The 27,413-nt window shown below is 48.3% G+C and overlaps 1 protein-coding gene across 1 annotated transcript; it reads right to left on the reverse strand.

The window, feature by feature from the left end:
* Positions 1 to 893: 893 nt before the first annotated feature.
* On the reverse strand, positions 894 to 27,200 carry LOC116952370 (5'-nucleotidase domain-containing protein 2-like). Its single transcript, XM_032971658.2, has 14 exons — positions 26,803 to 27,200; positions 23,607 to 23,791; positions 23,328 to 23,402; positions 21,964 to 22,019; positions 21,272 to 21,362; positions 19,287 to 19,415; positions 13,738 to 13,798; positions 12,721 to 12,823; positions 11,725 to 11,826; positions 9,938 to 10,019; positions 6,359 to 6,445; positions 5,581 to 5,721; positions 4,977 to 5,041; positions 894 to 4,202 (listed from the first exon to the last, which is right to left on the reverse strand). Exons 1-14 carry the CDS (start codon positions 27,056 to 27,058, stop codon positions 3,941 to 3,943), a joined length of 1,695 nt encoding a protein of 564 aa, XP_032827549.1. The 5' UTR covers positions 27,059 to 27,200; the 3' UTR covers positions 894 to 3,940.
* Positions 27,201 to 27,413: the final 213 nt, after the last annotated feature.

The following is a 27,413-nucleotide window of genomic DNA, read 5'->3' on the forward strand; positions in this document are numbered from 1 at the left end:
ACGGCAGCCTCTACCCAGGGCTGGAAATAACACTTGAGCTTTCGTGACCGTTTAGGAATTACACAAGGTCAACGCATCCAAGCAAGCCAAACGTCGAAATAGATTATACACACGTTAAAGCGAAACACTTGGTGCCAATATTTGGGAACTATATGACCTTCGTAACCAACTTTATACAAACTGTACCAAGGCTTAAAATAAAAATGGACGCAAATGGAACCACTAGATTCCAGGTCGGACAAGGCGACAAAAGTTCAGGCGGAACACTTGTCCAATGGACTCATTGCACTCCAAACTTGAAATGATTCCAGAATTAAATCAAATTTGATGTGCCAAGTGGGTAGCTTTCATACGTCATGTATCTAAAGGAAGCCAGCCACTTATTTCGTCACGTTGAATAGTCGGTCAAAATAAAGGTCTCCTGGTCTAAATTAGCGCGCACTGAGAACGCGTTTACCTATTCCTGTTAAAGTTTTGGAATGTAAATGGGACACATTAAGACGAAGCCAATTGTCTAGTCTGGCTACGTTTAATCGAGTGGGAAGGAAAGGCCAAGGATCTGCAGGACCTGGACCAGTTCTTGAAGGCAATCTTGAGTGATAATGCAAGACGGGTCAGAGTACAAATTCAGATCGTTTTGGTTTCGTATATCCGATAGGTGAAAACAGGGCAAGGTCGCGTATAAACAGCAAGCCTTATGCCAAAATTTTCTTGCGACTACATTTGTGGAGACACGGCGAATAAAAGTTACATTAAGCAACTCAAAACCATTGGGTTATGCCGACTCGAAGATTACATATTAACCAACCCATGTACAATGTTCTCATGCATAAATTAGAGCGGCACTTTTCGCAAATACTTTTTCCACGCGAGAGAGGAAATACCACGTCAAAGAGAATGAAAACCAGCTTTATTGAATGGAAAGTCGCGTAACAGCTTCGAGAAACAACAGGACTCCACGGGACGTCGACGCTGCAAACCAAATCTCACCAGGGCCTCGCAAAAGCCACAGGGCTGTTGTGACTGGGGGGGGCTACAAAGTGGCACTGCACATTACTCACTACTGCTGGGGGGGCACACTTCAGGGAGACAGAGTCAAGGGGAGAGGTGGGGGAGGGGAAATATGAAGCATTTAAATTTGGCAATTTAATTTGGGGAAAATATTTTTGAATAAAAAAAACCGGCGACCTCTGCATTACAAGTGCGGCGCGCCACAAAATCCACTGCGGTAGCACGAGGACAAAATACACTGCCATCATTATTCCAAAAGTTGAATTGGTTGGCAGTACCTGTAACTTGTACAGTTACTGCGTATGGAATTGCCCTATACCGAATTCACCATTGTATTAGCTACAAAGAAAAGCCAAAAACGAGATGAATTGAAAGCCCGGGGAGAAAAAAAAAAGCGAGACCACATTCGGTTCTGGACGTCGCCCCGTTTACAGTTCAATCACTGCGGCATCGCGAGATATAACGCGTCAAAACCACCACCGTCGGAGCACACTGCACACAAACACCGTCATGATCTGAGAGGGCCCACTTTAAATCTGCGTTACCACTGCACCAGGAGCAAAGCCGCCAATTCCCGCTGCTGCCACCTTCCAGGCTCGGTGGATAAAATCACCTCCAATGTGCAGCCCAAGGCACCACATGGGGTAGCACGAGTTGTCGCGAGCCGTGGGATTTTGAGCAGCCTGGGGTTTTGGCAGCAGTTGAATCTATGCCGTCAAGATTAAGATTACGCATGCACCAGTCTGCCATAGTTTGGCGTTGGCAGGGTGGTGCTTGGCATGTGCCAAATGGAAAATGTAGCAAGTGCCGTAGCACGCTGGCACAATCTCACAGGTGGGAAAAATGGGTTTGTGGGCATGGGAGCCCTCGTCCCGTGACAAACTTACGCTGGGAATCGTGGTCAAAACAAATCTGGTGCAGAAAGACCACGGGGGGGGGGGGGGGGGGGGGGGGGGGGAATTAAAAACTCGCGCAGGGTATTGACGAATTTGTCAAGCAGGAAACGATCTGCAATACAATTACAGCAAACGAGACGGCCGAGTGCAAGAAGTCTACAAAATTACCGGCAACGAAAAGCAATCGACAACACCTTTCGAGTCACCCGGTGGACATGTGAACTACATCTTTAAAAACAAGTCACTTGCATCGTCATTACCCTGTAAGTCTCATCTTTGCCCATCCGCATGCAGTTGGGCAGCAATGCTTCATCTTCCCGCAGACAATTTCAAGTCATTAAAAAAATTGCAAACGTGTCTTTAGTTAAAGTTACACAACGATGGTTGTGGATACATCCTGCGAGGTTTTAGGTAATACATCTATTGTAAACACAAGGCATGAGTGGGATAATCACGGGGGGGGGGGGGGGGGGGGTTCTAGCGTTTGCCGTTAGACAACTTAAACTAACCCAGAAGGCATCCAGTTAACGTATATGTGCACATTTGGGTATGCTGGTGCAAAGGTGTTAAGACTGATATTTCAGGTAGGGATACAGAACTTGGGTGGTACATTGGTATGCAGACTGGGTTCTATTAGTTTTTCTTGCAGGTGAATTAGCATATGCACATAGGTTCCAGGATTGTCATATGGTAAAAACGAGCATTTGGTAGTTTAGATAGGTAACCGCGTATACTGATCAGATATTCATACTCACGGATACATTAATAATCTGGATACCTGGGTATATAACTTGATTTCCATTTCATAAGGCAGCCATTACGATAAACATTCTTTCATCTCATTCTGGTTTATCACCAAGTCAACTAGTTAACGAGGGGTACTAAGCATACAAAATATGAAACTTAACGGGAGGGAGCAGGTACAAGTCATAGTTTTGAAGTCCCCAGCACTGGGGTCAAATCCAGAGTGTAACCCGTTCTAAAAAAACTACAAACACACTTTTGCCAGCTACAATGAATTAAAAAGGAAATGCGAAAGTTAAAAAGTGTTTTTCAAAAATTGATAAAGTTTCTGGAATTTCGTCACCACCCAAGTTTGGTTGTCAATTAGGGGATTCGGGAGGCTTCGTGCTACCCGTCAGCTCCACCTTTGTGCGTCTGTCCGTCCAGAGACGACTACAGCGGCAGTTAAAACGACGAAAATTCCCTTGGGGGGGGGGGGGGGGTAAAAATCACACGCTACTACTATTACCATCAGACTAAAATACTACGGATGGGAACACTATAAAAGTTAAACAGAAAGTTTGACGTGGGTAGGAGGAATGAAGGGGGAGAAGAGGTGAAGGTTGTGACGCCAATTCAAACAACCCTTGTAGAGGTGGATAACATTTTTAGGGATAAGGTTATGTACGAGGTTAGGGATAGAGTTAAGGAAGTTTAGGTTGAGGAAACGCTTAAATTGCTCAAGGATAGCTGAAGCCAGGTGGACCTTGCCATGCAGTCTGGCTACGACAACACCACACGAGCGGATGGTTACTGCGCTTACCTCCAAGCGGCAAAGCCATTTTTCCTCCCCTCTGAAACTTACCCAGGTCAAACAGTTCTGTTCCAAAGCACCAACGAGACAGATGAGTCAAAGGTCTCCAATTCATCAGCATCACCAACATCGCTCCCTCTACTGCCTGCCAAAGCACACCTCCTTTGCCCAGCACCCAAGTCAGGCCATCTCTGGCAGACAGACTCACTACACTCCCTCTTCCACAAACTACCCATCTATCCTTTCAAACTTTGTCACGGGCCAACAATGGAGTTAAGAACAGATGTTACACTTAACCCACCTCAAAATGAGACCATTTCCTTTGCCAGATCTTTACCAACAATCTGCCGATTGCTCAAGTGACCCCTAAACACCCAACCAGTCTGACAGGCAGCCAGGGAAGGGGGGGGGGCAGCAAGAGAGCAGCACAGCACGTCCAGAGACAATCTGGGTGTAAGTGGGGAGGGGTGGTGGGGGCGCAGGCTTGGAGAGGCACTCAACGGATGTTGGACATCTCGGTTAGGTAGGGAGTCTTGACGCAGCCGGTGCACAGCTGGTCGATCCACAGGGGAGACTCGTGCTGCAGTGGCATGCGGCGCGGGTAGAAGGTGTAACCCATGTCATAGTTGAGGAGGCAGCTTACCGACGCCATGTACACGTCGGCAAGGCGCGACAGGCGGCGCGAGAAGTACGTCGGGTTGTGGAACGTACGGAAGATGCTGCCGAAGTACGGATTGAAGAGGTTCTTGGTCTTGGATCTAAAATGGTGGCGTGTGGGGGGGGGGGGGGGGGTAAGTGCCCGAAATAAAAACGAAAACGTTAACTTTTAACTTCCTGGGCAGGTTGCAAAAAACGTTTGAAGCAGCAACAATGCAAGGAAGTTCCCTGCAGGTGGCAACGTCAGAATTAGATGTATATAAACTGGGAGGAATCTAGGTATAAAAAGGTTAAGGATGCCTAGTTGTGGGAATTTGCCTCCTGGTCCAGACAAAGGTTGCTTTCAGGATCCTATAGAATGGTTAAAGGCCATTTAATTGGACGTTTCCCAGAGCAGAGGGTGATCAACTGCTCAGGACAAGTCAATCAAGGTTGGGGGCAGATGTGTGAAGTGCTGCACTGGACAACGGTCCAACATGGCAAGTGTTGGACACCGAATCTAAATGCTAAAGTACATGTTAGTCAGTTGTATGAACCACCTTAAAAAGGAGCACGTTTGAGGGAACTTCATGCGCATCCGTTAATGGTCAAGATATGGTGCAGAAAAATGACGTTATGACTGCTGATACTAGCCATGTTTAGGAAAAACATCTGGTCATTGAGTTAGTAGAAGTGCATGTGCCATAATACCATTTTATAGTCCACTATATAAAACTTGGGTGGCACAGTATGGCAAGGTGGAAGTTTCACTTGTGTCGGGATAAGCATAGAGTGGTGGTACATTACGGGTTGGAGCAGAGAGATTGAAGGGTCATACAACGCAGTTTGAATGCCAGCATCACCCAAAATTCACATTACATCACTGCTCTCCTCACCTGAGTTCCTCTCGCTCTTCCATCCACTTAGTCAGGATAACCTGAGCCTCCTGGCCACGGTACATCTGTGCAGACACCATACATGCAGACAACTATGGCATGAGCAACAGTAAAAACAATGTACCAAGGTGAAAGGCTGCAGCACGTATGGGAATGCACAAACTAGGTTTAAGTAATGGAGCACAACACGAAGGAAAAACAGTAATTAAACCAACTGGAATGGCAATGTCATCATTGAAACAAGACGCCCAAACCGTTATCCAGATAAGCCGTTGCACAGATCAAAGCCAAACGTGTACCTAGTGCCAATAGCTACGCATTTGGGGATAGGGGTAGATAATCCGAGACCATGGCAAGTGCCACTTGGCCTAGAGTACGTTTGGAATGAGCATTTCAGTTGGTCCAAAGCTCTCGGCATTTGCTACTGTACCGTGTGGTGTTCAGCACTACACCTGTTTAAACAATCATGAGCCACGCAAACATTAAAATTATAGAACTAGTAAAAAGGCAAACACCCGGCCATCATGCCACTACTTACAAGCCCCAAAAGCACAGCCGACCTCCAGCAAATCGCCACCGCCTTCACAGCACAGCCATGCCTCACCTGCATGCGCTCCAGCAGCCCGGTGAGAGACTGTAGCCAGGTGAGGGCGTCCGTGTACTCCTGCCCGTTGATGATGTGGATCTCCCCCTCCAGCTCTGGAACAATGGCGCCCGTGCGCCAGCCATGACGGAGGGTCAGGTCCTGGCAACACCGCCAAGGGTGGGCATGGGAGACGCAAGCAGAGTTAGACGAGCAAGTTGTGGGTAGGTAAAAGTGTAATCAGGTACTTGGGTGGTGTGGGTTTGTGGCCACTGGTAGCAGGGCAGAGGCTGTAGATCAAGGATTAGGCCATCCCCCCACGATTGCAGGAGTAACATTGTTGGCTACGGTATAAATGTTATGGCAATTTAAATTACGACAGTGTCCATAAGTTAAGTCGCGTTGTAGCTGCTGTAATTTGCCACACTACACAAACATACTACAATTAAAAGAAAAAGCCAGGGTGCCACAATAGTGCAACTAAAAATTACAGTCACATGTTACACCACAGACCTCTTGCAAACTTGCTTAAGGGGGATTTTGAGGCTAGGGTACAATTTTGGGCGCTTGTTTGTATTTTCTCCTTTAGGTCTACACGCATTTTCCTGAGGTTCTTAAGTTCCTCTCATAGCAACGAGTTTTACAAAAAAGAAAAAAATCGTAACACTGAAAAACTCCGTTGAGATCACAGCCCTGACTGCACCGTGTCAGGAACCTCTGGAAAGTGTCAAGAACTGGAGGCCTCACGTTGAGAAAAAGGTACAATAAGCGAAGCGTGAAGGAGCACAATGCTACTCACGGCAAGGTCGCTGTAGATGTGGTCTCCGAAGTAGAGGACGGATGTGCCGACCCAGCCAGTCAGACGCAGAAACTCATAAAGGTTACCCTGGCAGGGGGGGGGGGGCACAAGCAGACAAAGGTAACGGTTTGGTGTACCACCACTGCCGTTTGGCTACAGGGGTGCCTTGCATGTCACCGAGCATTACAAGTGCCATCGTTGTCAACTGCTGCTGGTTGAACCCTTTAGAGCGTAAAGGGTGTGAACGACAACCATATTCCATCCACCCGTTGCACGAACGCCTTCAAGCAGGTGCATATCAGGATATGCCAGGACAAGCAATGTGGTTATTGCACAGGAGTAGATTGTGCACCGTGTGTACAGTAATTGTCCCCTCGGGTATCTCGCAGAGCCCCCATGGGTGCTATGCAGTCGAACTCCATTTGCCCAAAATGCCAAGTGGGTTACGGTTTACACATCATTAAATGCCATGCCTATTTTGCAAACCAGTTCTGCAAGTCTTGGCCGGCCACAAACGAATCCCCTGGTTTAAGTCCAGCTTGTTTTATAAAACTGATGGACTACAGTTAGCACGTTAAGCCAATTAAAAATTGGCTTAAGGGATTGAAATCAAATCAACGCCAAGTGACTGCGGGATATTTTGCAATTATTTGCCGAGGCTTAACACAAAATCAAGCTGTAACCTGATAAAGCCAAATTACGCACTTTGCCTACACCGATAGTCGATGAGATTAGGTTAAACCGTTGGGTACCAGCGGATGAATGCCACCAAGCAGGTTAAGAATTTAAATCTTAACAATAGAATGTACACGGCAAATGTCCAAAAGCAGGCAAGACGTGGACCAAGTTTCAAAACGCGAGTCGCCAGCAGTGTTAAAAGACAAAGTGTCTCATGCGACGTGGAGAGTTGCCGGTCAAAAACAGGCATGGGGGGGGGGGGTAGCACTTCTGTAGGGGATACCCAGCTAGTGAGAATTCCACGTCTGGCCGATAGAGGCCAGTCGTGCCACAGGAAAAAAAAACCATTCTCGTCGCCTAAAAAGCTTTAGACCCTAGTCGGTGGGGGGTGGGGGTTGAACTTGGTCTTTCCAAATTGCGAAGTCACGCGAACTCAAATCGCAACCTGGCCAGTTTGCCGAATGTATTTGGAAAAACTTGGTACGTCCTTTAAAAGGACCTGCTTTCATGGAAATAACGCAACTAATCTTGAATTAATTTCACTGTACCGCAACCCAATTTGTTTTGTGCATGCTGGTAAAGTGCTCACGTGGCCACTAGCAAGTGCATGGGCTCTTAATCTAATAAATCGTCTTCCTCATGCCAGCGAGGCCAGAGTGGCACAGACTTTTCAAGATCCCCCCCCCCCTCGCCCTTACGCAACAGCAGCAGTAATTAAATATCTCACGTAAACAAACGGCTTCAACTTCCCGCCCCCTACGGACTCGACGTTCCGTAAACAGCGCAGGGCTGCTAACAAAAACACATGGTCTTGGGCAGGAAGTCGGGGGGGGGGGGGGGCATTTGTAAGGACGATACCTCCAGATTAAAAAAAAAAATCTCTCATCTAATGAATTTTAATCTGAACTCGAGTTGCGTAAAGAAAAAAGCCACTGCCCCAACCGTTCTGTTCTACCACCGTCCCCCTCCAATACAAAGGATGGAATTAAATCGGCTACACCCCCCCCCCCCGCCATCTGAAGGTAAAAAGCTTCAATCCGGCAACACGAATTTTGTCGTCAGGCAGCGACAAGAATGTTCCATTCGCAGACACGGGGGAGGGGGGTGGGAGATCATTGCGTAGCACCGCAGCCACATCCATGAATATCAATGGGTCTTTTGAGTCATTGAGCCACATTACAAGCTTTTGGTGTCAAAGCCGTGTACCAGCGATTTTTCGTCAACGTTCAGCTCTAGCTATTGCAAAGTCACTGCCGGTAGCTTGATAAAAAAAAGCAAAAGCATCAGGAGCGTGAAAGATGGAGCGGTATGCAAATTGGTTGCGGCGTGCGCAGTAGCCAAGTGCTAATGCGAGGTGTGTGAACACAAAGCATCCACAGGTCTCCCTTGCAAAAATGTAAATTATGGACAACGGCCCATATGCAACACACAAGGCGGTACCTGATAAACCTCCTGGGCTCAGCCACATGCGTCGTGTGCAATTAAGGTTTAATTTTTTAAACTACAGCCCCCTGTAACGCTCTTGCCTCCGCAGTGCGACAAGGCACACGGGAGCGATGGGTGGGTGACCGGGGCTGGCAATGGCTTTGACCGCCACGTCCCCCTTAAAATCGGGGGGGGGGGGGGGGGGATTGGTGGGGAGCGGTGGGGCAGTGTCTGGAGCGGCACGTGCGAGCCTGCACGTAGGCAGCCTCATCCCGACAGTCACACTACCCCGTCAACCTCACCCCCCACGGCTGCATGCACCATCAGGGATTGCTGGTCCAAACAAAAAACACCCCAGACAGCGGAGGCTGCAGCATATGGACGTTGCTAGGCAGGAGATTAATTTCTTTGCGAGCATTGCAGGGGGGGGGGGGGGGGGTCACTGAACAGGACAAAGACCCTAGCTGAAATTAAATCCCTGGTTCGAGCCAAACGGAATTACACCCAAACCCCACGAGTAGAACGTGGTATGCGACACCACCAGCCATCATGCAAACGTTACTGGACGTGGCGTGCCGGGTTCAGGGATACATTTCGCAGGTCACCCTACCCAGATGGCAAAAATGAAGTCTTGCCGCCAGGCATGGAATAAACTGGCCCCAATTAACGATTCAATGCGTTAATCATTGAATTTGACCATGGCGGTTGATAGTACCGTGCAAGCCGTTAAAACAGGGGTGACGTGAACACCCATTGGTTTGTGCAAACCTCATGTGCCCCACTACAAAAATCTCATCCATCACCACGAGTGAAGGCCTTGTGCTGCCAGCTTTAACAGCCCACCGACCAAATCCATGCGAGGCACTGGTTGGCAACAGCATGCACGGTGCCCGTGGGAGACGGATTGTAAACTGGTCATTGCCACGTTTCAATGACCTTGGACAACGGCCATGGTAGCCGTTGAGGCAACGTGCACCTCCAACTTTTGGTTGTCACGTGACTAAATCCATTTGGAAATCGGCACATGAGCATCATTTTGAGATGACTCTAAAAAAGGGACACATAGAATCTGACAAGATGCCTTAAAGGTGAGAAGTCCTGCAAGGAGGAGGGGTAGGAATATTTATCCCAGATGTTGTTTTTCAGAGCTACATCAATAGGGTTTAAGCTCAGGATTTGAGATTGTAATTTTGGTTACTAGGTCGAGATTAATGCATTGACACTTAGGAAACCAGTTGAAGTTATGGGCAACCGAAATAAATTTTTAGTCGTCCTGATTCAAGCTACTTCAAGTGTAAAACATGAAGTGTAACATGTGCAAGATGTAAAGAGCAAAACTAAAGTTGTAAAAAGCTAGGTCAAATCCAGAATAGGAGAAAGTTGTTCCAGCAACAGCATCTGAACAAAGCCACCCAGCCTCAAAGGTTTGACCCAAAAGCAGCAAAAGAAAAGTTTGTAGCTTATAGGCCGTTTTACCTGCTGGTAGATCTCGCCCTTCTCCAGTTTGTCGATCTTGTCCCACTGGAGGCAGCCAGAGTCGTCTAGGCGGCGGAAGGGCCTGCAGGAGATAAATGACGTGAACATCGCACCACAGCTTAAACGAAAAAAAATGGAACCCCAAAAATGTTGATTTTCCCCAGAGTTCTGCAAGCAGGGTACTATGACCAGGAATAAATTCACTAAAGTCAAATTGATTGTTCAATGAGTCTTTGGTCAAAGGCACAACTGGGAAAGGAGGTAAAAGAGCCATGATTGAGATTCTTGCAGGAGTAGGTGTTAGCAATGCCAAAATAATACAGAATGGTGGTATCCAGGTGACATGCTGTTGGGTGGGGCAGACAGGGGGTGGGGGCCCAGGCCTTCATTCTGGCAATGGCTTGACAACAGGGATGCATCTCTGGGTGGGTCAAGTGAAGAGAGCGCCTGCAGCGACAGCAGTCATTGCCAGTTCCATTCCCTCATAAGCCACAAACCACACTTGAGAGCCAGGTTTTCATTCAGGTTCCTCCTTTTTGTTCAGCCCCCCTCCCACCCCCCAGCAGGCAGGTCAAGGTAAAAAAGGCGTTGTGCCAAGTGAGGGATTCTATTTGTTTTCCTGAAAGGTCAGCACATTGGCCCTCACTCCTGTTTCCTTCCACTGTTGCCCCCAGCTGAAACAGGGGGGGGGGGGAACAGGTATTTGCTTAGTCGAGACAGCATGAACCTAAGATTGTTATTCTATTGACAAGCAGGGATGTCAATAGCAGAGAAACATTAGGATTATGTACCCTTAAAGTTCAGGCCGCAGGCTAGATGCAAAAGTGTTTATCCAATTCAGAGGACAGACCGTGCACTCAGCTGAGTTTAAGACTCCAAAAAACATTTATATCTTGGCATGAGGCAGCAGAGTCACAAAAAGCTAGTGGCACGCGACTTTGGATTGAGATTAAAGTGGCTTTCATGGGTTAGCACGAAGCAGATAATGCTTAGAGAAAGTTTTTTTTACATATTAAATCTCAAGCATGGAAACATTTTAACCTTGTAAATAAATTAACGGTATTGACAAAGTACATTACACCAAAAGATTACCAAGCTTGGTTATGGAAAGGAGTGCAAACATTTGGAAACTAATGGTACTGGGGAAGCACACGGCAGGATAGAGTTAACTGGCAGTATTGATGTAATGGGATCAAAGAATAAACAGGTTCCTGGCAAAGTGTGCCACACCCATGTTTAGAGCCATGAGAGAGTTGGAGAATCCAAGTGGTAATATAAAGTTCGTTTTAAAGCAATGTTCGAGTTTGTTTGGACTGTGGTGCTGGTTACATTTGGCAGTGAGCGCAGCCTCGCCGATCCAAAACAAGCAGTCGCATCTTGGGTCTCTACATTATTCATGGTCACTAAGGGTTGGGAGTCGATCAGAGATCACAACCTCAACATTGGGGGAAGAAACCAGTCTACACAGCTCGAGTTGAACGGAAAGATTTGGGGTACATGGCTGGCTACGTACTGTGCTAAAGTTCAGGAATTTTTTTTTTTTATTTTTAATAAGCACGCATAGGACTTTCCCATCAACTGTTGGGCCAAGCATTTTTTTCTATAGGGCAAGTCCACTTGATACACTTCCATTTGATAACCAAGCCCAGTAGGTTTGGGCATTTCCCAGCATGTTATTTGCATGGTCCTGCCAACCCTGGTGTGCCACGTGTTAAAAAAGCAACACAAGTGCAAAGCCCGGCTTGCGAGTGTTTAGGAGGCGAGGGTGAGGGGGCCCCCCTTCATACTTGGCGCTGTCCGTGAAGAAGGCCGGCTTCTCAGCCTGCACGATGATGACGTCAAACAGCTCGCGCCAGTCCTCGCCCACCATGTGCAGCATCCCTTTGTTGCTGCAGAGCCAAGGACAGAGAGTTGGGTCACAATCAATGGTTTGTCCTTAAGCAATGTTGCAAAAGTTCGATATTTTCTAAAGCAATTTAAAACATTGTGAGGAACTAATACCCTCAGGTCAATTTCCAGTCTAAAACCCAACTGGTTCCGTGCCCTAACATCAACCACAACGTGTTAATGTGGTGCAAAGGCCAGTGTTTCATGAATAGCATGTGTGTCTCATTTGGTACCAAATACACAACCTATGGACTAAGTTTGTATCGTTTTAAAAATTGGAACGCAAACATTTCCATAAAACATGGGGCCCACTGGGGGCTTGGCAATGGGTTCCATATTGAAGGGAATGTTTATAGCAAGTAAACCACTCCAAGTGCCATGGCCATGCGTTGTACATCACCTACTCCGGTTCACACGACCTGGAAAGAAATTCATCTTCCGAAACAGTAGTTTTGGCATCAGTTGGCTCTGCATCCGCTTCCCAGGGCTCCAATAAAAACGCAGGGTGGACATGAAAATAACAAACTATTGGATGTACGGCACCAACACAGACAGAGCACCGCCATGGTCATTGTTTCAAGATGGAACAAATTCGCCTTGGCTCAACCTCTGTCCCCTGCTGCTGGAACAGGATGAAGCGATGGGACCAGCTTTCCTGGCACCAGTCTCAACTTGAGACATTGGCCACCAGGTATGGAACGCCCATAACTCCCCCCCCGCAATTTGATTTCAGACCAAGTTTTTCCCATCGTGGCCATGTCAACTTGTAGACTTATTTGGGCAAAGTCGAGAAAATAATCATCAATGGCCTTGATTAAATGCAAATGTAGGTTGTCGATTTGAGTAGTTGCAGTGCCTGGGGGTGGCAAGAGCCAAACCCAGGGGGATTAACTCACACAAAGCTGAACGGACTGTTGGTGATGAGGAAGAGTTTCTTGCCATAGCTCACGAGTTTCTGGAGGACAGCATAGGTCTCCTCCCCACTCTGGATGTACTCCTCTGGGAGAGTGAAAAGGGTGAGAAGAGGGGGTGATAGCAATTAGGCTGAAATGGAGTGCAGAGGGGGTGAATGCAGGCTGGCAGTGAGGAAGCATGGAAACAGGGTAGAAATGGATAGACTTGAATGGTTACTTTTTGACCCAGAAGAGCCAGCATCTTTGGATTATTGAGAGGGGTTTCCTGCTGTATTGGGTCTATTTTTAAAATGTTCAGCCAATTAAAATGCACACTTTAGCAGAACAGAGCAACAGAAAAAGCCCACATCCACGAAGGGGCAACTCCGTACAGATGGAGATTAGACAGCAGTAAAGCAAGTGAACTAGCAACCTATTGGGTATGCTGCCCAATGCTCACGGGAGGGTTTCACAACCTTTGCAATTCATCAACCCACCTCTAGCATATACCGGCAAGGGTCATGTTAAACACACGCATGTACACGTTAAGAAGTGGCACGGGTAGGATGGGTTCCCGACACAACTGCCTGAGAGGGTTTGAAATGCCACACGGCAAGTGTGGCAGGAAAAGTCAATAGCCGCCCATCGAGCAGATTTCAAAAGTATCAACACCACTTGGTTTGGCCACTGAATTTTACAAGATGTGGCCTTCTGTATGTCAGTGTTTAGCCCTATAAGTGTCTACCCATCTCCTCGTTTGTTTATGCACCATGGGGAATAGCTGTGCAGCCATTGAAAATGCACTACTACAAATCAGGCCAGAGCCAACAGCAATCACCATCTGACAAATACCCACTAGACCTGGGCCTTCGTTGGAAAACCTGGTATAGCGTGTAGTGGGAGACAAAGGTGGCTGGGTGTGGTTGCTTCATTCCCCCACCAATTGGGTGCTCACTATAATTACTTTCCCTTTAGCCCATGTGGGTTACACAGGGGACTTCTAGCCACGTGTGAACATACCAAGATTCTCCTCAATGATCTTGTACATCAACCCTTTCACGTGGACATCCCTCACCGCGTCCTGGCCACAAAACAGAAACGTGAAAAGACGAGTCACCTTCAGTATAAAAAAGCTGAGGAATCTGTCAGCAGCAGATTCGACAATTACGTGGAGTTGCAGTGTCAAAATGTTGTCTTGCTAACACCTTTTGCAGGTTGCCCGTTTTACTAGAACTTGTAAAATCCTGGCAGAACAGACCCTCACGATTCAAGGCTGTACAGCAAAAACGACAATTATTTTTTAATTTCCAAGCCATGCACGTTTAACTTCGGTGATGTCAAGAACAGTGTAATGGTCAAGTTCAGCGATTATGTTGGGCCTCCAGTTGAGATTAAAGCAGGGCAACGGTTTGAAAATTGCAAGGGTCAAGATTTGGTCAGTTTAAAAACCCCTAAATTATTTAGTCCCTTTTAACAAGCAATGTTAGAGCCACAATAACAGAGGGTGGGGAGACAGAACACCAACCACGGTTATAGCCGTGCACACATGAACAGTTATGCCAAGTGAGTGAACCTAGGGAAGGCCTAACGTTTGAATAACATTTGCTAATGTTAGCGATGGCCTGGACATGAACCAAAAGCTGCTAAAATTCAGTGGAGGCAGGGGCACAACCACTCACAATGTTTGTCCCATAAAGCAGCCAAGTTTCCAATTACTCACGCGCATATGGGAGGGGAGCTCAACCTTTGTCAAGCTCTTAAAAGCAAAGAGGGCGACTCACTCGATCAATGTAGGGGTCATGTCAAAGGTTGTGATCCTGCATCTGTGCTCAGGCCAGGCAAGAGCACTGCTGGCTACAGCACAAAAGGCGCTGCCATTCCAGACAGCCCCCCCCCCCCCTCATCCGTTACGACAAAGCTAAAAAAAAACCCACATGACGCAGGGTGGGACATCATGTGAAAATTTTATTTTTTGGGTTATTTTAATTTGTTTTGTGTCTGGGGGATCATTAAAGTCAGACAACGGATATAGTTAGAATGTGGAGTCTGGCGCACGACCTGACAACGTGCACGTAGAGGGCCAACTTGTCCTTTGGGCTTCCCCCTCAAGAGCCCAAAGATTTTTCTAACAAAAGATGCTGGCTGTCAACTGCGCTCAGGTCTTCCGCTTACACCCCCCACTACGTCTATTGCCCGCTTCCCACTATGCACTTCATATCCCAAATCCCTCCCAAGGGCATCTCTCAACCCTCACCACTGGGCCCTAAATGCAGCAAGAGTAGTATCGTACACTTGTTAAGGTCCCCAGCCTTTTAAGCACCATTATATTACAGCGTCTCATCTTTATTTGGATAATTTGCTAAAGGTTTACTGAACTTTAAGGGCACCGATTTAAACATTCAAGCAAAACAATACAAATTAGTTGAAGCTCAATTAAACTACATCTTAGTAGGAAGGTGCATTTACTAACTTGAACTAGCCATGGGCTCAGGCAGCAGTGGATAAGGGCTAAAAACCAATATTCGTCTTTGTGGCTAAGAATTCCCAGACCCCACCCTGTACAAGGCAGGGCCTCAGGAATGTGGGGGGGGGGGGTCAGCATGCCTTCGTTTGTAAGGATGCCCGATCTTCCACTCATGCAGAAAAAAACTTCAGCAATGGAGGCAACTGCTTTGCAGGAAGCGCCATGCATTATGTATAAAGTTAAATGTAGATACCTTGTATATAGCCTTAAGAGATGTTAGGACAAGAGCTGTTGGCAAACTTGTAAAGCTAAAGGTGGGTGGTCAGAAGCAGGCCAGGCCACCTTCATATCCCCAGCAGCAATTTAAATAATCACATCAAGTACGAATGAGGCAGATTTCAGAGGCCCAAATGCATTCAGATAATTGTCCATTGGCCGCAAGCAGCCATTTGGAAAAAAAAGGGAAGTCACAGGGTTTGTAGAATAGCATGCTAACCAAATTGCCTAGTGTGCCAGTTACACATGGCAAGTTCAGCCAAACACGCCAGCTGGCACACATACCAGGTTGTAACGATTGTAGTCGGGCATGAAGAACAAGTACTTGAATAATCCATATATTAAGCAATATTGTTTGTGCCTAAAAATTGGAGCAGATGCTTTGGAGTCGGCAATTAACAAACAAGTTCAATTACAGGCGATGGCCAGCAGTAGGAGACATTTGAAGCATTCCAGGCACCCACCTTATGTCAACTCCCTCCCATCTACCAGGGTTGGCAACGTTTGGCTAAACCACTCGTATGGAAGAGGAAAAGGGCCTCCATCCAGCAGTGGATTGGGAAGATCTTGCAACTGGATTAGTTCAGCATTAAAGCCACACCAAAGGTTGAGGCAACGGCTGTGAGAATGGTAAATGGATTCCCAGCATGTATTAATAGTACCTGGGTAAAAGTGAAAAGTTCAATTAAACCCCCCTCTTAGCAGAAGTTGGTGACAGCCACGGCTGGTTGCCATATAGTCAGTCAGTTTTTATCGATCAAAAAACAACTTGAACAAGTCTGGGACTCTTGTCACACCTAGGCCACTTATTCTTCATCCTCACCACCCCACTGTTATGCTGCCACCATGTCTGCACAAGGGCACGTGCTGTGTGGCAACTTCAAAAAAAACAACTAGCACGTGCTCTGGCAAAGCCAGATGACTTCAACCCTTTTGGGAGCTATAGGCCATGTAAAGCCTCCAAAACAGACTACAACCCTCTACATGTTTGGATCACCCCCATACAGCTTTGAAATCTCTCCCTAATAATCAGCCAGTCTGCACAATTACATATGCACGCCGATGGATACCGACTGGCACAGTCCAGCCGCATATTTTTTTGCATGGCCAGTTCGTTACAGGCATGCATCCTTACTTGCTAGACACCTCGGTCTGACCCAACGAGACAAGGCATCTTCAGCAGCATTAAGAGCCAAAAACAATGCAAATCCGTCAGCACTGCCTGCTCTTCAACCCCTGCTCAGTAACACCCCTGCTACCCCCACTTCCTTCCGCTCTTTTGCACAACTGCTCTTCTGGAATGGAGAGTTCATCCCCTCTGCGTGTGCAGTCATGCAGTGTGCTCGTGTTGCAATGTCTGTTCAAGACGTGCATTACTGTGCTACGAACCGAGTACGCAGAGTTCAATTCCAGGGCAAGGCCAAACCACCATTAAACGTTTACCTAATGCTAGACGCTAATTTAAACAGTGTGACTGCAGTGTAAATATTGTGCTGCCTGCCCCTTTCCAGCCTGAACACATTTAACTACCAGCACAACCATGAACAGTATTGACCTACCCAAATTAGTAAGTGAAGGGCCTGCACTACCTCCCTCCTGATGTAACCAAGATCAGATGCCCCCCCTTGGTTGACGTAGCCCAAGACTTACTGGCAGTTTTATCCAGGTGACCAGTCAATGAAAAAAGTTCCAGTTACTGTGACGCAGTCAAGCCTACCCCTATTCTGGTGCTGCCGTCAACATTGAACCAACAAGTTGGTCAGATGCTTGACACCTTGTGCACTGCATGGCCTTAATTAGGCCCTCTGCAACCAGCATAAGCCCCCAGTCTGTATAGGCTGCATGGGGGGGGGGGGGGGGAATCTATCCGAGTATGTCTGCATGTTAGAGCCACAACCCTCACAAGCAGAACCCACATCCACCCCACCGTCAAAATGCGGCACCCCCCATCATTCTCCCTGTTACACCACAACGAATTAATGCTACACATCGATGCAAGGCAAGATCATGCAGCACACCGAGGGAGCAAGCTAGGCGATGTATACAGATAGTTATTTAAATTGTTAGACGTACAACGTAAACATGCTTTTTTCACTGTGTGGGAGCCAGGATACAGACCGTGGCACTCCCAGGATCTGGCTGTTACAATATTTTGCAATGTGCTGCAGAATGGCCGTCTGGAGCGCTTTTAGCAAACATGCAGTGGCAATGCTGCACACAAAAAAGGCATGAACAGACGTACAAGGGCAGGGCTGCTAGATCATGGCCATTTCGTGCAAATTGAGCATTGCAAGCAGTTGTAGGAGATTTATATGAAATTCCACCCCCTCCTCCCTCCTTTTAGGGCTTTGCACCAGGCAAACAGGGCCCATTTGTGCTCATCCATGGGTAGGGGGGCACAGGCACCATTCACAAAGCTTGGAACTGAATCGTACACAAGTCACGGGCAATATGGCGAAGCACAGATTGTGTAGAGGAAGATTGCTCACGCCAGAGTGTTGTCATGTGCAGTTTGCTAGTACTTGGGGTTAGGGCAGGAATGGTGCGGCAGAGTACCACCAAGACACGGGCTTTAACGTTCGACTGAAAGCCGCTCTTAAGGATGGTATATAGTTAATAGATCAGATGGAGCAAGTCCGAACCAACACTACATGGAACGTATTTAAGAACACGTCCAGAATATTGATCACTGCAAATGCCAAAAGGTACGACGCGATTGTGGACTTCGTATTGCGCACAGCAACACCGTGTCAGGGCAACTGGGTTGTGACCACATGAGATGCACGGAGGCAACTGGCGTTAAGCACTGTTTGACCAAATCATGTGATTGTCTTAGAGTACCAGCTGGACTGTATTACAAGCAGAACATTCCAAACTAACAGTTGGGGGCGGGGGGGGAATGCTACGGATGCCCTACCTCCCTCCCCCCTGGTGACGTGCAATGGTTGGGTCCATTTAATTGTGCCAAGTCTTGAAAACACTGAGTCGGAAACAAGTCACTCGTTACACCGTTATGTTCTGTAGTTGCTGCAAATATCCATGTTAACATCAATAGCGGTGTCAGTGTAGGTTGTTTTTCGTTTTGGACCAATTTGCTAGTCCATTTAAAAGCCACTTGGGCATCTTTAAAATAGGCGAAACCAGGAATTTTACAAAAACAAAAACGGAATTGAGAAGAGTCTGATAAAAAAAGTGGTCTAGCAAGCATAAAGAAACTTCATTGTGGGAAGCAAATGCCAAGAGATCAAAATCTTCAACAGCAAGCCATGTAAAGTCTAGGGTGAAAATTTATCAATTGCCAGGAGCCTTGTGTCAGTGTCAAATTAGTTGCAAGCAATCCCAGGTCGGAATGGGAACGGTCCCAAGCTACCTCAGTGCCCAGTGGGAGCTGGCAAACTTGACCATAATGGATCAGGTTGAATGCATGCCATGCTTGGACTAACGAAGCCTCAAGTAGCTGACCCCCTTAGCACTGCCCAGACAACTCAGTGACCCCCTCCCCCCTTCTATAAGCACTGCATAGACAAATTAAGCAGTTTGGCCATGCACAACGTTAACCCCCCCCCCCCTCCAATGAACAAAGTTAAGAGTGAGGTCGTCATTGACCAACACTGGACCATGCAACAGCTTGAGGTCCAGAACAGCAATACCACAAGATCAGATACATAAACTACAAATTGTGGCAAGTTGCACTAAAACAGGGGGTAAATGTAGGGTGCTAGAGGAGACGAGCCAACCAGGCCCAGTTCAAAACAAAAGTCAGTGCAGGTTTGTCGCGTATTGGCGCATGTACCAGGATGGGGTTGGCAGTGCCGGATGGGTAACTTACCGACACATCCTTGTAGAGGTGTATGGGGTCGTACTCAATGCGGTTGTCCTTGAAGTGGTCGTTGACGCTGGACAGCAGAGTCATCTCCGGGATGGAGAACACATCCATGTACTGCTTCATGCGGCTTCCCTGCACCAAAAAGTGTTATTTGGTCAGCTGGCAGATGCATCTACCAGTCCTGCTCATCGAGTACATCATGGAACGGACAGGTGTGATGGGTTAAACAATTTCTAAAAGACTGTTAAGACACTGCCTGCAAGTCTCCAATGTGTCAAAAAAGCAAACGCTGGACGTGCAGTTAGTTCAAAACACCCATCATGGACCGCAGTGGTGTGCCATGTATCTACAGGATTTTTCCTTGTAGATACCCAGCCTTGAAATGAATATGCAGGCCAGCACACATTCCTGCAGCCAACTAAAAACGATTGTCGATTTGCCCGTTTGAAAGAGGTAAACAAGCACCCACGTGAGAACCTGGACATAAGGCAATTGCAGTACTGCCAAGACTTTTTCGAATGTTACCAAAACTGGCTGTATGGATTTATATGCTGCAGAAATTCAGTGAGTCACCTGCCTGTATAGCCAGATTGTAACCAGGGTCAAGGGCATTGAGATACGAACATGGCCAGTTTCCAGGCCAAGATAAAATCAATACCCAGTTTTAAACAGGGTGGCGTACCATATGAATAATCAATACGCAGTGCGTTAAATTAGTGGGACATGAAATTAAATAGCGATGGTGCAACCTGGCTCATTCAGGACAGACAGCTTTGTTGGACGCAGTCTAGATAGAGTTCCCATGCAACTGGTATAAATGTAGTTGAACAATAGTCATTCTAAAATATCTCCACATTTCTGGCCACCGAAGGTGCTACCGTTCAGCTGCAATGTTAAGGCAAATATTGAATCGAGACTAATGCTAAATTTCCAATGAGAAAATATTTTTTATTTCCTGGACAATCAGCAAATCGCCCACTAAAAAAATGCAATTGCCATCCAAAAATGGCAATATAACATTGGTCTATTGGATCAACCCCAGGATTCGTCTGCCATGATGCAAGGTCCCATCTTGACATTTAAGCATCCCGAGTCTGATAAGGGGGCAGGCACGCAGCCAGACTGGTTCAAATCCGGATGAGGCCTGCAGTCACGTGGCAGCTGCTGTGACAGAGCGAGCCATTTTAGTGCTTTGCACACACAACTACATGGGTGGTGCATGCAGTGCTACAAAGTCAGGGGCATCATTAAAATATTTGCATGCAAAGAGTTGCTATCGTAGACATATTCATGACAACTGCAGGATCTGCAGAGGGTAGTAATGGTGAGAGTTTAAAACGCATATTAACAATTTCTATTTACCTATACTATAGCAGTCCACAAGACGGCAGCCGTATGGAACGCGAGGGGAATCCTGACAACTTTTGCCCCCTTACTGCAGAGCCCCGACAACCAGCATTGGGGCAGCACCAACCCCAAGGGGTGCCGTTTGTGGGAGTGGTTTAGCGCAGAGGCAGACCACAGCCTGCGTGTGGAGACACGTGCCTCGCACACGTGCACGAGCAGATTCAATCTGGCAGTACGTACTCCGATGGGGGAGGGGAACTACCCAGACTGTATTGCTGCGGGTAGTTCACAAACAAGCCGTTATTGGCAGAACACCAACAAGCTCAGGAAAAACACCAGCTTCACAAATGTAGACTTCAGACATTCCCTACACTTCCTAGGATGACAATGAGCATGCCTCCCTCTGACAAAATCCTGCAGGCCCACAAACACCCTCCAAGCTTGCCATCATGCGAGTCGGGGAAAGGGATTTGTGGTTATTAGGGTGCAAGCAAGCTATCAGCACAGCCGCTGGGTGCAAACAGTAGCGACTGGTTGACAAGCTGGGGAATGCACGGGACAAGAACCTGGTACGAGCGACGCAGCAGGTAAATGGCTCGGCACAGGTGGGCGAAAAAAAAATCTAAGGTGTGTTAACCGACCTTGCCGTAGAAGTCGGTCATCTGGTGAAGGCGCACGTGGGTGCCACTGTAGAGGCTCATCACCTCGTCGTCAGGTACCGGCGAGTAGCCCCTGTGGTGGATGACAATGGTCGTTAGAGTAACACCGACTGTGACCATCCCAGCACAAATGCAAGCTGGATTTCGATTCTATTGTTTGTTACATTCCCCTTCATAGCTCAAATTTCTCCAGTAAAAAAAAATAATATTTAGATACCGTTAGCAATTGTCCCCACTGCCAAACCTGGGTCATTTCACATCGTGTAACAGAGCAAGACCTTGAAATGCAGAATATTTTTGCAGGTTTGAGCAGCAGTACACATTACAAGTCATGTGGATCCCCAAAGAGACGATTATCCCCTAACTGGTCCTTTGCCACCCCTTCCTGCAAAACAGTCCAGTGTGATGATGTATGTCAAAACGCCCATTGACAAGTGGGGCAGCCTTCAATAGCAGCAGACGGCTACAGATGGTGTTAGGGCCTCTACAAGGTGTTCCAAAAATCTAATTTTTCGGCCTACCAGTCACGAATTGAGATCTTAGAACTGCACTGACAAACCTTGGCTTTCACGGTGAGGGGGTGGGGTGCAAATTATTACAGCCCAAAAAGTCAGATCAAAAAACCGACAGGCACTACAATAACAAGGTCCCGATGGGTCGCCAGGCTCGCGCACCTGTACACCGAGCCCAGCTGGACGTGATGGAAGGCGTCGATCTTCATGAGCAGCCCCTGGTAACACAGGCGGCGGTTATAGACCAACGGTACCAGACCCCAGGGGCCAATTACTCGTGTGCATTCCACAATGATCATCGTGGCAATGTCGCTTCAGTTCACGTTGCAATTAGAATTGACAACAGGTCTGGGTCGGTCCAATCTACAAGCCCCTGCTTTAAGTTTCCGCCGCCTGATCAAACCTCCAGTCCCAGAAATCCCCTGGCCAAGTTAGAATCTATGTCAGGCCCAACCACGGTGGCACTCAACCACGTAGCTTGTGGTCGTGACAGCGCATGGTTGTGTTGTATACCATCATGTGTTTCTGGGTTGTAGCGAATTGTGCCATGCCAAGAGCTTTAGGTGGTGGTCACATTGGGAAGATTTTAACTGCCTCAGATTTATTTGGTCCGATCCCAACATGTTTATTTGCAGTTTGCACAGCCTCAGTGGTCGTGTTGAGTTTCCATTTAGAAACAATGTGCATTTAGAGTATCTGGCTGCTATAGTTCCACAATCCAACTCGTGGAGCTCATTTCTGGCCAAGTTGCTTTTGAAAATAAAGCAATACTGTAGGTCAGTGGACCTTGGCTGGTAAAGGTTGTTCACCCCTTTTGGCCAGGCACACTTTAAGACAAGCGGTTCTTAATCCGTGGGGTGCACCTACCCCTCTGGGATGCCAAGAACCAAAAGGTGCAGGCTGCAGTAAATGTCAACCACTGTTTGTGATGCATGTTAGCAGGATGGACCCCACACCTGGCATTACATAAAAGCTTAAATTACCTCTAGACTGATGGTCACAGGGTTGCCAACATGCCCGGACTGCCCCACAATTCTTGGAAATGACATCTACAAGCAACTTTTGAAAAAGCAAATCGGGAGATGTGAAAAACATTTGAAAAACCATTCCAGAATAGCCGCACCGAGTTGGCAACTCTAGCTCTCACAAGTGTAATGATAGAGCCTGCATGCTGTGCAAGGGGACTAATGGCCACGGGAAGTAATGACATGGTTATCAGTTGCGAGCACGAAGGGACTTGGTGGCTACGGGAATGTCAGAAAGGAGCATGGTTAGGCGACGGGAGTCCGCCGGTAGTGCGAGCGTTCAGAGTCGGCGAGAATGAGCGAGGTGGCGTGGACTTGTGTTGATATACAAGGGAGATGCGCAGGAGAGACTCGGGGCCTGTTACAGTGGGGTTTCTGCCCGATGTCAAGTGAATGTCTTCAATGAAGTGCCATCTCAGGAGATGCTTGTCTAATGACAAGTTAACACGTGGACAGGCAGGCATCAACCCGACCCCCCTTCCACACCCGTTCATCTCTAACCTTGTGGATGTCATAGTGGAGGCCCCGGGTGGCAAAGTCCGGCCGGTACTCGTACTTCTTCAGTTCATCCGGGTACTGCAGGGGGAGGGTGGATGGCACAGTCACGAGTTTACCACGACTGCTGGGGAGAGGCTTCAGCTTACATGCGTTTAGTCATGGTCCACCGCCAATTTACTCGGTTGGCTACATACGGTGTGAACGTTCCCACGTGCATTCACCGTGGGATATTGGGGAGCAAGGGATTTGCCATCGTTATTTGCGGCGTGGCCGGTCATGCACCTTGTACTGCTTGACGAGGATGTCGAGCGCGGCGTTGTAGATCTTGTGGTGCAGCGCGCTCGAGTAGAGCGCCAGCGTGTAGTCGTAGTCGAAGCCGTAGGTGCCGATGTCGTCCAGGCACAGCTCGTTGTTGACGTACACGGCGCTGTGGTTCAGCAGGTGGCATTGCCCAGGGGGCACGATGTCTGCACGGGGTACGAGGAAGCTAGGGTGTTAGGTTTAACTTCAGCCAGGGCAGATGGCACTACCGTGTACAGAGGATTACCAAAAGAAAAAAAAACACTTTACTACGCAGGTCCACGTAGATTGAACGAGCATGATCAGATGAGAAACCACGCCACCGGTGTTAGGCAAATCAAGCATAAGAATAGGGGGGGGGGGGGGGGGGGAAGGGTCACAGGCACCAGCTGCTCCACCATTGTGGAGACATGCAGGGTGGATGTGGAACCGCAATGCTCCCGAAGCAGCATTAAATAAAGAGGCCTAAACCACCACTTCACTTTCCCTACCCGATCCAAACCGCGCATCTTGCTACCCTTACGACTAAACCGGTTAGAACCGGTTACAGCGCGTCGTTCTGGAGAAGGATGTTTACCAGACAGCTGGCACGAGAAGGGGTGGGGGGAGAGGGGGTGTGGGGTAACGTGGGTTTGGTAGACGACGCGGCGGGTGGGGATCGCCTTATTCCAGTTAAGCCAGAAATATTCCGTACGAGGAACGAGTCCATAACGGTGCCAGGGGGGGCGGGGGGCGGCTCGAGGTGAACGGCAGCACGGCTCGCCAGGCAGTGGCAGGCCATGGACGAGTCACGATCACGGAACAGTCGGAGCGTTGTGGGCTTTTAGGCATGGAGTTTTTAAAAGGCGCAGCCCTGCGGCGGCTTTTAACGCAGCGCGTGCGGCAGGATCGCCTCTTGCCGCAGTTGCTATAAATTGTTTGCAGGAAGTTCTGGTGCGGGCGCTCCAGCTGATTACATCCATAGTGAAACCCCCCCCCACCCACCGAATTCTAGGGGGGGGGGGGTCTAAGAAATGGTTCCAATTATTGCCACGAGACTTGCGGGCTTGGGCAGGATGCCTCGTAGGCCGGAATGACAGCGGAGGGGGAGGCAACGGAGATTGAGATTTAAAAAAATCCTACTTATGTAAACATGCTAGGTGACAGATCGCAATGGCTTGGTGGAAATCTAGCAGCGGATGGCCAATACCTAAATGTCGGTCTTCAGCAGACGTGTTTACGCGACGGAATAAATCGGTGCAGTGTTCAAATAAATTGTTTACACTTTCTACTGCGCTATATTTTACATAAGGACACTTAAAAAAAACACATTTGTCATTACAAAACAAAGACTGCATCGGTGGTACATTTTTCAAGGGTCGTGCAAGCAAGTGTTAATCACCGTCAAGTTTCAGAGCGGCGTTCGTGAACGGGGTTCGCCCTCGGTGGGCTATGCGCGTGACTGGAATGCGTTGCACGTTAGGCGACGCGCCACCATCAGTGCAGCTGGCACCACCACCACGTCGCGGGCAACTTTAGGACACTAACATCGATGTAAAAACGATCAGGTCGTCGGTAACAGTCAACTCGCGGTAAACGGGCAGCTGCCAAGGTCAAATCGGTAATGCGACATCGCTACCGGGACCAATGCGGCAATTTGTGTTGTCCAGCCCACATCAAGTACTCAACGGCAAGGCTGCGACCATCGGAGCTATCGTCAGGTGTAAAGATTAAAAATGCATTTCGCCGGGCAATTTAAAACTGCTTGCGTGACAACCACCTGGCAATGCAACGTTTAAGCAGTTTAACGTTGGTACGATTTTGCTATTAGTGCTGGGTGCGATTACACGAATACAAATCCCAGCGCCGTTGTTACATCCTGCAAGCACACGGTGCAATACGGTTTGGGGTCTTGCATTTACTCAAACGCCACAAGGAATGCCGTCACTGTCAATATGCAATAAAATGTAGCAGCTAGCCAAGAAAAAAACAAAGTCGCTCAACAAGAAAAGTCAACTACCCAAGTAGAACGAATCAATAAATGTTAAATGGTTACAATTAACGTTCAGTGAACTATGGTCGTCAATGTAAAGCACCATCAATTTAACAGCCAAGTTCCATGCAACCACCGCGGTAAAATGAACCACCACAATCGTCAATCCCTCATTGATGTTCTAACGTTTGACCAAGTCAGACTCTGACCAGTCATCCTACGGAGTCCACCACACGCAGAAAAGGGGATAACAATATTTATTGCTAGTATTGAAACGGCTGTATGCCGTACGGACCTGGGAACTAATTTTTTTCTGTACAAGAATACGGGGTAAACGATATGGAACCACAACGGCAAGTCCGAGTGAAAGGGACTTGGCCAGAGGGTAACACAAACCACGCCGCTATCGACGTGATCGAATGAACACACCACGGATGGATGCGCACCACCACAATCCCACGCATTCCGCTCGCCTAGGAGCAGGAGACGGGCCGATATTTACAAATCGGCTCAGTCAGGCGTATTGGAAGCGAAGCAAGACCAGCTCCGAATTGTTCCATGCCCCCCCCCCCTGTAATCGTTAGTTCTGTTGTAATGCGCACTGCCGCCTAATTGGAGGGGCACAAGAGGAAAAAGGTCAATTATCCACAAGCCTTGGCTTGAAAAGTTGTGAAGTTTGGATTGACCACCACAGCATAGGAATATTTTAACATATGGTATTAAACATTCACTTGCTGATATGTACTGGTATATAACCATGCAGCTAAAGTGGTTTTCACACCTGATGATTGCTTGTTGCAATCGAAACGTCGTGAATTTTTTATATTTTTTACGTGACTTTACCGAATAGACTCAAAGAGTATATATAAATCTATACCTCCAAGGGGAGGGGGGACGACAAAGCGGTGAAGAAGCAGACAAGGGACTGGTCGAAACATCACCGTCCACTTAACCGTGGCCTGGACTCAAACACACAAGGGGGTCGGGGACCCACCCAGCCCTAGACGCGTAGCAGCGTGGGGACCACCAAAGCAGGACCAGTCCCATAGCGCACAAATCATCCCGACCAGACGATCGCCTCGAGCTAGCCCACTAACAATGGAAGACCAGAGACCCAGTCCCGCGCTAAGCGCAGCTCTTAGTGTTATTAGAAGATTCAAGAAAAAATGGTCTTCATATTGGCGAAGAAGGCCCTCCTCGCCTTACCTTTCACCAACTTCTTGGTCTCGTCGTAGCGCGTCCACAGGTAGCTGCTGATGTCGCTGACGTTACAGACGGGCCTCGGGCGTGGAGGCCGGGCGGATGGTTCAGCAGATGGTGTAGAGGTGTTGGCGCCGGGTTCAGAAGAGGTGGTGGTTGAGACCCCCTCCGTGACTCCAGACGCGGAGGATGAAAACCGCACCAGCGGCCAAATCTGCCGCTGCAGTGGGGCAAGCAAGCGAGAGAAGACGCGGGTGGCCATTATGATGAACCTGGACGGATGACCCGCGGGAGTTGGTGGCGGCGGCGGGGAGCCCCAGCCGCGCCAAGGGCGACAACTCCGGTGCAAGCCCCCGTGCGTTGTTGGCAGCTGGCGAAGTGTGTGTGAGACGATTTGAAGCGAGCGCGGGGTTTTATGCCGCGCTGTCGGTGATGTCATCCGCGGCAGCTGTCCAATGGCAGGGAGGCGCCGAGGATGATTGTTTTTGGAGCTACATAATTTGGCAACCGGCTCGACCAATCGAGCGGGCGCGATGAGTTTGGATGAGCAAATCCCCCCCCCCAACCCCACAGCCACCACGCGTGGGGCGGTGCCGGTGAATCGTCGCACGTGCAAA

This window comes from Petromyzon marinus, chromosome 46 (genome assembly GCF_048934315.1).
Source record: "Petromyzon marinus isolate PM22_M1 ecotype Great Lakes invasive population chromosome 46, UKy_Petmar_22M1.pri1.0, whole genome shotgun sequence".
NCBI classification, from domain to species: domain Eukaryota; kingdom Metazoa; phylum Chordata; class Hyperoartia; order Petromyzontiformes; family Petromyzontidae; genus Petromyzon; species Petromyzon marinus.

Bases quoted from the DNA above. Each gene is read 5' to 3' on its own strand.
- LOC116952370 (XM_032971658.2), bottom strand. From the start codon at position 27,058: ATGGCCACCCGCGTCTTCTCTCGCTTGCTTGCCCCACTGCAGCGGCAG. The intron at 5,722-6,358 runs GTGAGTAGCATT...CGGTGTTGCCAG, and splicing joins ACATCTACAGCGACCTTGCC to GACCTGACCCTCCGTCATGG. The intron at 5,042-5,580 runs GTGAGGCATGGC...GTGTCTGCACAG, and splicing joins GGCTGCTGGAGCGCATGCAG to ATGTACCGTGGCCAGGAGGC.